The sequence below is a fragment of the Microtus ochrogaster genome, unplaced genomic scaffold, assembly GCF_000317375.1.
Source record: "Microtus ochrogaster isolate Prairie Vole_2 unplaced genomic scaffold, MicOch1.0 UNK111, whole genome shotgun sequence".
Lineage (NCBI taxonomy): Eukaryota > Metazoa > Chordata > Mammalia > Rodentia > Cricetidae > Microtus > Microtus ochrogaster.
In genome coordinates, this window is record NW_004949209.1 from 886,537 (window position 1) to 897,888 (window position 11,352).

General features: G+C 42.5%; 1 protein-coding gene across 8 annotated transcripts in view; it reads left to right on the forward strand.

The window, feature by feature from the left end:
• The window catches only part of Tnrc6a (trinucleotide repeat containing 6A), a 170,611-nt gene that overhangs the window by 87,144 nt on the left and 72,115 nt on the right, over window positions 1–11,352 (forward strand). For 3 of the 8 annotated variants that reach the window (XM_026778200.1, XM_026778196.1, XM_026778197.1), the window contains exon 3: window positions 2,295–2,342. The exons of 3 other annotated variants lie outside the window; for them this stretch is intronic. In XM_026778200.1, the coding sequence (XP_026634001.1) occupies window positions 2,295–2,342 (48 nt within the window). Of the gene's footprint in view, window positions 1–1,694; window positions 1,963–2,292; window positions 2,343–11,352 lie in introns of those variants that run through there. 2 more of the 8 variants (XM_005371516.2, XM_026778199.1) reach the window with 2 other exon arrangements.

An 11,352-nucleotide genomic window follows, 5' to 3' on the forward strand; every position in this document is an offset into this window, starting at 1 on the left:
ACAGAGATCCGCCTGCCTCTGCCTCCCGAGTGCTGGGATTAAAGGTGTGCGCCACCATCGCCCGGCTGTAGCTTACTTTCTTATACAGCCTGGGATAGCAGGCCCAGGGATAGTGCTACCCAGTGAGCTGAGCCTCTCCACACCCATCAATCAAGAAAATGCAGATAGATCCGCCTATAGGCAAACTCTGTCGGGGTTCTTCTTCCTAGATGATTCCAGTTTGTGTCAGTTTAACAAAGAAACTAACCAGGATAGGTCCTATTTAACTTTGAAGCTGGGGATTTATGGTAAAGCACTAGCATTCAGGAGACAGAGGCAGGCAGACCACTGAGAGTTTGAGGCCAGTCTGGCCTACATAGAGAGTTCTAGGCTAACCAGGCTACATAGTAAGTCAGATCCACGTCTCAAAGCTTACTGGCATTTACTTGGTACTCTTCATTTTATATTTTATAATTTTTTTCAAAAAATGTTTTTAGGCTCATAAAATTAAAAACATTAATTTATTTATTTACTACAACACACATTTCTCCCAGAACAGAACAGACAGTCACATAGCTTGTTTCATGGGAGAGAGTGGAGCATGTCTAAGCCAGTTGGAGGATTTAGGACAGAAAAGAGCAAAAGGAAGTAATCTGCAGAGTGAGTTTTCTGAGAAAGCAAAAGGGAACAGGCTTTAAGTAGAGGAGAAATATGGCAATCACAAGAAGCACTGTGTGCATCAAATATACAAGAATATATGTACCTATGTGCACTTAATATACAAGAATATATGTACCTATGTGCACTTAACGCCTTATATTGCCTCATCTACCTGTAGGTCTGTATCTTATTGTATTTACATTCAGGTATGCGCCTACATTGTACTTTTTTACAATATTGCACTAATTATAGCTCCATGATTTATGTTGCTGTATCTTATTGTATCTATATATAGATTTATATGCTTTACGGGTATTTATCTTACAGTATTCACAATTAGGTGTTCACATGTTTTTCTGCGGACTAGTCTGGAACTGCCTTTTCATTCTTTTATTGTAACCAAGTCCTCCGGCCGGTATTTTCCCACTCCACCTTTTCCTGCCGCTGCAAGTGGCTGGTTGCTTTTCATGCCATCTCACGTCGCCGGACTTCGGAGCTAGTTAACAGTTTTCACCCTTCCCAGTGTCGTGAGTTAGTATCTTGACGATGAAGTACTTAAAGGCGATACCCCAAGTGATTATTTCTTGAGTAGAAATGAGTGGAAGTGGAATTTGCTGAGTCAAGGGTGTGTAAAATTTTAGGCGTAAAATCGTCTTGAAACCTCACAACCGGCCTCAGGTACGCCTTCATCACCTGAGGAGAGGCACGAGCAGAGAGGTTAAATAATCTGGCTCAAGGTCAAAAGTAATTAGACCTGGGTGAATTTAAAAACGGGGCGGGCTCCTCCGGCAGCGGCAAGGGTGGAATTTGCGGTTTGGTGGATTTTTTTTTTTTTTAAAGGCGTGTTTCTGTGAGGGAGGGGGGGCGGGCAGAGGGGAAGGAAACTTGTGTCGCAGTAAAGAAGGAGGAGGGGAGGATCGGACTCAAACCCGAGCCGGCCTCGGCGAGAAAGGCTGCGGTCTGCTCTCGCCAGGCCCCGAAGACATTTGCGGGGAGCCTCGGAGTTCCCCGACAGCTCCGGCGAGGTCCCGGCCGCGTCGGGCCGTTGCCAAGCGTCTGCCTTGTCCAGCAGGCCTAGTTGCTAGGGCCTCCATCTTGGGGCTCCGGGCCCCTCGCCCCCGGAAGGGGTTGCCAGTAGGGCATTCACTTCCGGTCTGGGGCCTGCGGCGGCAGCGGTGGCGGCGGCGGCGGCGGCAGCGGGTCGGTGTAGAAAATGGCGCTGGTGCAGCGGCTCGGGCCTGTCCCCGCGGCGCTGCGGAGGGCTTGAGGCTCGCGAGCCTCGTTCCCCGCGCCCCACGCGCTCGTGCACTTTACACACATGAGGTGAGCGGACCGGAGGGGAGTCTCGCTCGGGGTCGGGAGGCAGCCGTCGGCGCTGCCGCAGGACCCCTTGGGCTGCGGGGCTGCGGTAGCACGGGGCAGTCCCCGGGGTGCGCGGGCCTGGGTGGGAGGCCGCGGGCGGCCTGGGAAGCTTCGGCCCCGCGCGGGCTGCGGCGCTGGGCTCGGTCGTCCTGGGCTCGGAGGCCCGCAGCGCTGCAGCCCGCAGCCCCGCCCCTCCCCCACCGCGCGGGCGCTCTGCCGCAGAAGCTCCGTTTTCACGCGCATCCCCCTCCCCCGTTTTTTTTTTTTTTGTTTGTTTTTGTTTCCTGTTTCAGAGAATTGGAAGCTAAAGCTACCAAAGACGTAGAGAGAAATCTTAGCAGGTAAGATGGGCGAGCCTTCAGTCTCCCGCCCCCTTTATAATCGTGTGTTTCTACCCTGCTTCTGCTTCTCCCTTCCTGGGTTTACGGACTCTACCCCCCCACCCCCCCATCCCGTGTCATTTGCTTTCGCACGCAGGGAACAGACATTCGGGAGAAACGTCCTCAGGGAATATTGCATGGGGGGGGCATTGCAGGGAGACGCGTAATTAAGAGTGTGTTCGTTCTTAAAAAGAAAAGCAAAAGGCAGTTCTTGTAAACTTAGTTAAAGCATTCTCACCCTTTTAGAATTTAATTAGGGGACTTGTGCATTAATTACTATTGTAAATGGTTGCAGGCATTGTGTGACTCATGATTGAGGCGGCCCTTATGGCGGGCTGTCAAACTGTTTTGGCTTCCCCGTTATTACTTTGTAGCTAAATTGTTGCCTTTATAAAAAGATACTATGTGTTCGCATTTTTTTCCTCTCTGTCTCTGCACATTGTAGTCAGGCGGATTCTGTTGCATTGGAAACAGTTTTGTCCTTGAACTTCATCGAGCATAAACTGCGTTTTGTTTTCTTTGAAACTACATTTTAGTCTGTGTTCAGTGTGTGCTCTTTTTATCAGCTGGGAAAGTAATTAAAAATCGTTCTCAGTAAGTGATTATCACTTCTGTTGGGCCTGAGTGCTCTGAGTGCTTTTGCACTGGTAACTTAAGCATCAAATACTACCTCAAAGAAAAGGGTTGTTTCTTGTCCCCCACCCCCAAGTGATGCATTTCTGGAAAACGTTTGGTTTTATTGAGCTGTAATTGCTTCACCATCAGGGAATTGTGCTATACTTAACCCTTTTTCAGAGCCATTTTAAAACAGGCTTTCCCTTCCCTATTCACTTTTTTCTTTTGCATCATATTTGGACTCACAGAAACTTCGAGATTAATACAATCTGAACAGCTTCATTTATGACTTACGTTTGTTTGTTGGAAGTTCTAGGCTTATGTTGGGGTTATTAACACACTTGTAATTGCACAAATACTTTTCACCATGTAGAAATTATTCCAATTTTCTGGCTCTTTGAATTTATGTTAATCTGTTGGGGTGACTGTTAAAGAATCTGTTCTGTTGGCAAAGGAACAGGATTGGCTTACCCAGTGAGAGGTTTTCTGGAACTCTAAATAATTACGGAATCATTTAAAGGGACATTAAAGCTGCTATCAGTGGCTAAATAACTGTCATCTGTATGCTTAAACAAGTTATGTTGTCAAAAACTGGGAAAGAAATAATAAGATACAGAGCCAAACAAAATAGATTGAATTATTAAGGTGTAATTTTAGTAACTGTGTAGGTGTTGGGTCTTTTTCTCCCTCCATTTTTGTTTTGGCAGGCAGCCACATAGGTCTTGTTTCTGTGAGGGTACCTAGACCTTAGGTAAACATTGTAATACAAGTATGGTTTTTACTTCATCATGATCAGGCAGAACTTGGACTCTCTTCTATTGGCCTTGTATCAGAGTTTGAATTCCAGCTCTGCCTCTTAAAATGACCTTGACTCTTGGCAAGTCACTTGGCCTTTCTCTGTCTAATCTATGAAATGAGAGGCTTGGTCCATCCAGTTGCTAGGGTCTTTTAGGCCCCTTGGGTTACATAAAAAGGAATCCATTGCTGTCACTGTCCATAGAAGGCATGTACAATCTGGTGGGGAAACTATAATATGTGCATAAATAATGGTAATACAAGGTAGGTGATGTAGGGGTCAGAAGGGGATGGTGGTCCACCATGTGCTTGAAGCACCTCAGTTGATCATATAATGTGAAAAAGAAAAATATTGAGATTTTTTTTTTAAAGCACTGTCCAGTGAGAAGGGAGCAATTAAAGTGCTTTGAGTAGAGAAAGAGGTGATTAGATTAGATGGACACATGCTTCAAGTAAAAAGTGTCAATCTTTGCCTGGTGGTGGTGGTGCAAACCTTTAATCCAGCACTCGGAAGGCAGAGACAGGCAGGTATCTGAATTCGAGGCCAGCCTGGTCTACAAGAGCTAGTTCCAAGACAGGCCCCAAAGCTACAGAGAAACCCTGATTGGGAAAACAAAAAAACAACAACAACAAAAAATCAATCTTTATTAGTACCCTACTCAGGACTCCGTGGCAGGTAGTATTCACCCTAGTAAACAGCATTTTCTAGGAACCAGTGAGGGATGAATGTGGGTAAACTTAGCCTTGCTTTACACATAAGAGGTTTGAGGTATAAAGAGGTTGAGTAACTACAGGAGGTCTTACCACTGGTAATTGCAGGAGTCATCAGCCTTCATGCTCTGTTTAAACTCTTACTGAAGGTAACACGCTTCACTTTGAAAAATTGGAACATTTCTTTTCAAAAGTAGACCCTACAACCGCATGCGATATGTTTATCTTGGACCTTTTCACTATGGACACTGCTTATATTTTACAGCAGCTAATTAAATTATTTGAGGACTGTCCTTTGTAGTGTAGGATGTCCAGCATCTACCAGGAGTACTCCCTACTCAGTGTTTGTAATGATCAGAGTGTTTTCAGATTCTGACAAACATCTCTGGTAGAAGGTGGGGATGGGGGGCAGGACTGTTAGAGATCTTGGTTCAGGTTTTGAAAAGTCCTAAGTATATAAATGATGAATTCATATAAGCCTCTTTTTTTGTATAATGGAAGCCCAGCAAACCCCATTATGTGTGTCCAGCTTGAAAGCTCTGTTTTGTGTGTGTCAGAGTTGTGTTGCCATTCTTCTTTCCAGGGATAAGAGGCAAACCCTTACCAAGATAGTCCAGGTGTCCAGTGGCAGTTAAGCAAAATGGTAAAACAGACATTTTACTCATTAGGTTAGCTAGCATTTAAAATTCACTTTTTGACCTTTAGAATTGTCTCACTTTGCAGTACCATGCACTTCATTCAAAAGAAGGAGCTGTGATGTCTAGATGAGGGTGACTACCATTGGAGTGGAGCTTAGGAACCAAATCCAAGTTCAGAGAGGATGTTAGAACAGAAGAAATGAAGACTCCAAATCCAGTAAGCATACAGGAATTTGGTCTAGCAGAAAGAGCAAGTAATTAATCAGACTCTCTTAAGGTATGTTATCTGGAGGGCTTTGAATGTCAGGCTGAGAACTTACACATTTAGATGGTCTAAGGGGCCTCTGCCTGCCTTATGGTAAGATGCCAGTGTGATAGGAAACTCTTCTAGCCTAGCAATTGTGACCAGGTGTGTACGTGCTGGTAGGGAGAGGTGAGAAGATAAGTTACTGAGGAAGTGGAACCTGGGATTTCAAAGCAGATTAGTAGTGAGGGGTGTTCTGCATTTAGGGTAAATGAGAGATTGACCCAGTCTCCAATGAAATTTATTGAAATAGAAATTTATGTGAGGAGAAACAATGATAAGTTACAGTCACAGTTTAGAGGGGAGACAGAAACCCTCCATTAACTACTACAACTCAGTTGATGCAAAACAAACTTTTTTTTTTTTTTTTGCATGTATGGGTGTCCAGAAGAGGGAAAGGGAATTGGATCCCCTGCAAGTGGTGTTACAGATGGTTGTGAGGTGCCATGTGAATCAAGCCTGGATCTTTTAGAAAAGCAGCCAGTGCTTTTAACTGCTGAGTCATTCCTCTAGCCCCCAGTTGTTATACTTTTTGAAAGTATATTTGGAGGCTAAAGTTAGAGTTAGTGAATAGTCAGAGCTAGATCTTAAGGCATCAGTTGGTGTCTATTACTTCTTAAGTGAGAATGCTGATTGAGGGACTATCTAGATTTACAGAGCTGGGACTCCAACAGGTCTTCTCACTCAATTCTGGTCTTTTCATTGCACAGTAGATAAAACATAATGTACATTTCTGCTCTTTGGACAGAAAAACAAAACAAAACAATTATCTCACTATGTCTCATGCCCATTCTAGTGCTTTCTATAATTTAGGCGTATTGTGTAAGTAGAAGTTAGCAAAATTTGTGATAGTGATCCCTGCTCCCCAAACCAACTGTTAACTGCCATTGCACAGCAAATATAAAAGGTTGCCCGTATAGCATCTAACCTAGGATACTTTTGACTGAACCATGAATATCTGAAACAGATGCTATATCACAAGAGACCCAAGACAACGGAAGTGAGCCAGGCTGTACCTCTCTCTAGATAAGGCTATTTGTTGTTGCTGGTCTCCAGTTGTTTAGGTGAAAAATCATCCTGATTTGCTAGGCTTTGCTGTTGTTTGCTCTGATGTGGTTTGTAGACTAGGCTTCTTTCTAGCTTAATTTGGAGATGATGTGGTGAATTAGCTGCTAGGATAAATGAATATGGACTTGGGGCTTAGCTTAAAACTGACTCTGCTCTGGAAAATTTGAACATGAACATTATAAAAAGAATAGTTTATAATCTCTTTTGAATTTTGGCATATTAAATATATCTGAAAGTATAATTTGAAAGGCATAAAGTCTTTTACAGTTTGATTTTATGACAAACTCAGAAGTATTGCCCATGATTGGAAATACTAAAATGGCATGCGTTATATGTATTCTTTTCAGTTTGGATACTCTTACTCCAGATTGAGATGGCGTTCACCAAATTTTCATTTTAAAAAAAATTATTTGAGGGCTGGAGAGATGGCTAGGCAATTAAGAGCTCTTGTTGCTCTTGCAGAGGACCCAAGTTGCACTCAGTTCAGTTCTTAGTGCCTGAGTTGGCTGGCTCACAACCACTTGTAACTCCAGCTCTGGGGGATCTACTAGCCTCTTCTGGACTCCATGGGTCCTTGGCTCTCACATATGCACATGCATTCATAATTAAAAATACAATTAATCTTAACAAAAAGTCATTTGTAACCTTAAGCAAAGTACCAAAACTGGGGTAACATGCTCGTGCTTTTCATGCTTCTTTATCATTACACTCTATCCCCAAAATACAGCATTATAGTACATAACAGTCAAATGACCAAACATGTAACATTTAACTTTACACTAGGGTCTGGAGGATGGCTCAGCGGTTCAGAGCACTGTCTGCTCTTCCAAAGGTCCTGAGTTTAATTCCCAGCAACCATACAGTGGCTCACAACCATCTGTATGAGATCTGGTGCCATCTTAAGGAAGAGACCTGGTCAGTAGTCCTCATCAACTTAGACCATGTAATCATGGACAAGTTCAACAGAACTGCCGTATATGGGCTGCCCATGCATGCTTCAGCATTGCCAGGGCATAAATTTCATAGGTTTATATTTACTTATTTTCAGTTGTCATGGTGGGTTTTCTTTTCACCATTTCTTGATCCAAGGTTGCATTAGCTGTCTTGTCTCTGAAGCTTCCTTGCTACCCCTTTTGTGAGAGTGCAATTTTTTTTTTTTTTTTTTTTTGGGTTTTTTGAGACAGGGTTTCTCTGTGGCTTTGGAGCCTGTCCTGGAACTAGCTCTTGTAGACCAGGCTGGTCTCGAACTCACAGAGATCTGCCTGCCTCTGCCTCCCGAGTGCTGGGATTAAAGGCGTGCACCACCACCGCCCGGCGAGAGTGCAATTTTTTGATTAGTTGTTTTACACAATTCAATTTGGGGTTGTCCTATCACTTCTGAATGATCAGGTTGAGGCTAAATCTTCTTGGTTGAAGTGTGTCTCACCATTGGTGATGTATGTGTTCTCAGCACATCTCTGCAGGTGTTCTTGACCATTTGAAAGGAATTTTCTGTAGCATTATTCAACACTTGCACCTTTCTGCTGGCCTAGTTAATGTTTCTTTCATTATAGGAAATGCTATATTTTCAGTTTAGTTTAAGCTGAAACCCAAGTTTTAAAATTACAGAAATTTTAAATCTACTTAAAATTGACTAGTGGTTGTGATTGCTACTTTTTTTTTTTTTTTAAAGAGGGTATCTTTTTCTTTCTTTCTTTTTGTTTTTTTAAGACAGGTTTCTCTGTAGCTTTGGAGCCTGTCCTAGAACTTGCTCTGTAGACTAGGCTGGCCTTGAACTCATAGAGATCCGCCTGTCTCTGCCTCCCAAATGCTGGGATTAAACCACGTGGTGTTTAAAAGTGTTTTTGAAGATAGCTTCCTTGTTAGTGGACATAAAGGTTGTTTTCAACTTTGATCAGTGATGGTTGGTAAGAAAATGAAACATTGGTTAGGTATGTAATTTGTATTCTATATTTTATTTATTTTGTTTTTGAGACAAATTCTCACTAGGAAGCCCAGCTTGACCTAAAATTTGGGATCTTGCCATATACTTCTCAGTTCAGTACGCTCTGCATCATTGTGCCGGGTATTTAGATTATCTTGGCATTGTGGCCGCAGACAAGGTAAGGTGCTCATGCTGTGAGTGTACAGGGTATGGCAGCTGAAGAGAAGTACTTTGGAAAATTGATTATGTATTTGAACAGAACAACAAAACAAACACACTCAGAACCGAAGACTTGGTATGCATTAGAGTTAGAGGAGCTCGAAGAGGAGTTCCATGAACATAAATAGAGTTAAAAGCTCTATTTAAGATGTCTTACTTTAAATATCATTTGCATACTCTGTTGAGTTGGCTAGGCAGCAGAAATCCTAGCATTTCCTTTCTTGTAACCAGGGAGAAACATTTGAATTTTCGGCAGTAAGTAGTGTTATGTGACAATGACTCAGCTTCCCATTTTAAGTGGAATGTTCAAAACAGATTGAAACCTAGTTGAAGAATTTTATACTTTGAACCTTAAAAGATATTTTGTGCAAACAGCAATTGATTGAATTTTGTATAACAACAAACAGGACTGAGCTAGTTCACTTGTTTTGCTGTCCTTAGTGCATTGCAATCTGATAGTGTTTATTGGGCAGTTTGCTGCAGAGATATTGGATGTTTTTGTAGGGATGATGTCTGTGTTTTTGTTGACTTTAGTCCCTTTTTTCTTTCTTTTTTTTTGTCCCTTCTTCTGTGTTTCTGTCCCCTGAAAAATGCATATGTGAGCTAGCAGGAGGAAATGGTGCTGCCTGGTACCTAAATATCCTCTGACCTGAAGAGCATTCTAGTATCGCTTACCTGTTGTTAATTGCCATAGAAGGGCAAGAGAAATGCATTCTTGTGAATCCTCAAGCAGGTGTGAGGCATGTACAGGAAGCTTAGTGAGCATGTAACAGGTTTATTTCTTATGTAGCTAAGGCTCTTCTGGATCCCATTCCTAGTGGGGTACACCTGTAATCCCAGCTCTTCTGAGGTAGAGCCAGGGGGCACCCAAATTTAAGGTCAGCAAGTTTAAGGCCATCTGGGCTACCTGAGACCTTGTCACAAAGTATAAAAATGGAAAGGGACGTAAATAAGCTTTCTCTGCATTGCTTACTGCAGGGTAGCAGTTGTAAGCCAACTACTGGGAACTTCTGATTCCTCAGTGGCTGTGGAATCAGAGGCAACTATGCTCAGTACTGAGATTTTATTAGTGCTGTCCTGCTTTTGATCTATTCTCAAATTCCTTTCTAAAGGTGTCATTCTCTGTTCCTTCTGCTCCTCCTTGCATCATGTAGTCCCACTGGCCCTGAACTCAGACTCTCAGCTTTTTTTTTGTTTGTTTTGTTTTTTTGAGACAAGGTTTCTCTGTAGCTTTGGTTCCTGTCCTGGAACTAGCTCTTGTGGACGAAGCTGGCCTCAAACTCACAAAGATCCGTCTGCCTCAGCCTCCCGAGTGCTGTGATTAAAGGCATGCTCCACCACTGCCTGGCTGACTCTGTTTTTTAATATTAGCGCTATTGAGATCATATTGCCATGCATGTGAAGTATGTGTCTTATACATTCATCACTTCTGTGATTCCAGACCATGTTCACACTCACACACCCTCTCCCCAAACCCCAAATAGTAAGCAGTCACTCTTCATTTAGTGTGCCTTCCAGCTCCTGCCAGCCAGTAGTGGATTTTTCTGTTCTGGGCATTTCATAAATATGGAATCACACACTAGAATTCTTCAGTGTGTGTGTGTTATTTGGTGCATTCTCAAGCTTTACCCATGGTGTGTCATTGTCACTATTTCATTCCTTTTAATGGGTGAAAAATACCATCCCATTGTGCAGGCCCCATTTGACATCTTTTGCTGATATAAATATGTGATATTTTTGGTCTGAATTGATGGGAATTGAACTCAGGGCCTCAAATGCCAAGCATGTACTGCGTTGCTAAGGTGTGACCTCAGCACTGTGCCACATTGTATTTATTTATCTCTGTATCACTTAGTAGGTGTTTCAGTTGTTTTCACTTAAGAGTTGACTAATGCTCCATTAACATTTGTGTGCTAGTATATTTTTATGGATGGTTTACTTCTATTGAATATCTACCTAGGAATGGAATTAATTACTGGGTCGTCTGGTAGCTGTAATCTTTTGAGGAACTGCCAGGCGGTGTACAATGCAGTCAAGTCATTCTCTTCACCAGCAGCTGCCCTTGTACACATCCTTGCTGACACTTGTCCTTATTAATTGGTAGGCAGGCATCTTTGTGGATGAAGACAACTCATTGTGGTTCTGATTTGCATTTCCCTAATGACTGATGAAGTTGAGCATTTTTTCATGGCCTTTATTGGATGTTTGACTTGGAGAAATGTCTATTTATAGTCTCTGTCTTTAAATTCCAGTTTTGTCCTCCCCTCCCTTCACGGTCTCACTGCTACTCTGGCCTGGAACCTGTTTTGCTTTCTTTCTAAGTTCTGGGGTTAAAAATGTCCACCACCATGCCTGGCTTGTTTTTAAATTTTTAAATGGATTGGTTTTCAGTTTTTTGAAGCAGGGTTTCAAGTAGCACAGGCTAGCCTCAAACCTGATATGTAGCTGAGGATGACTTTGAACTCCTTGACCTTCTTGCTTCTCCTCCTCCAAAAACTGGGTGTATAAGCGTGCATACCACATAAGTTTTGGGGTGTATTTTGTATTGTTGAGTTTTGAGAGTTCTTAATGTATTATATCTATATATTATGTATTTATACTTATGATTTACAAGTATTTTCCCCTATGTAATTTTTCACTTTCTTGTTGGTTCCTTGAAGCACAAATATTTAGGTCTACTTACCTATAATACTGTTG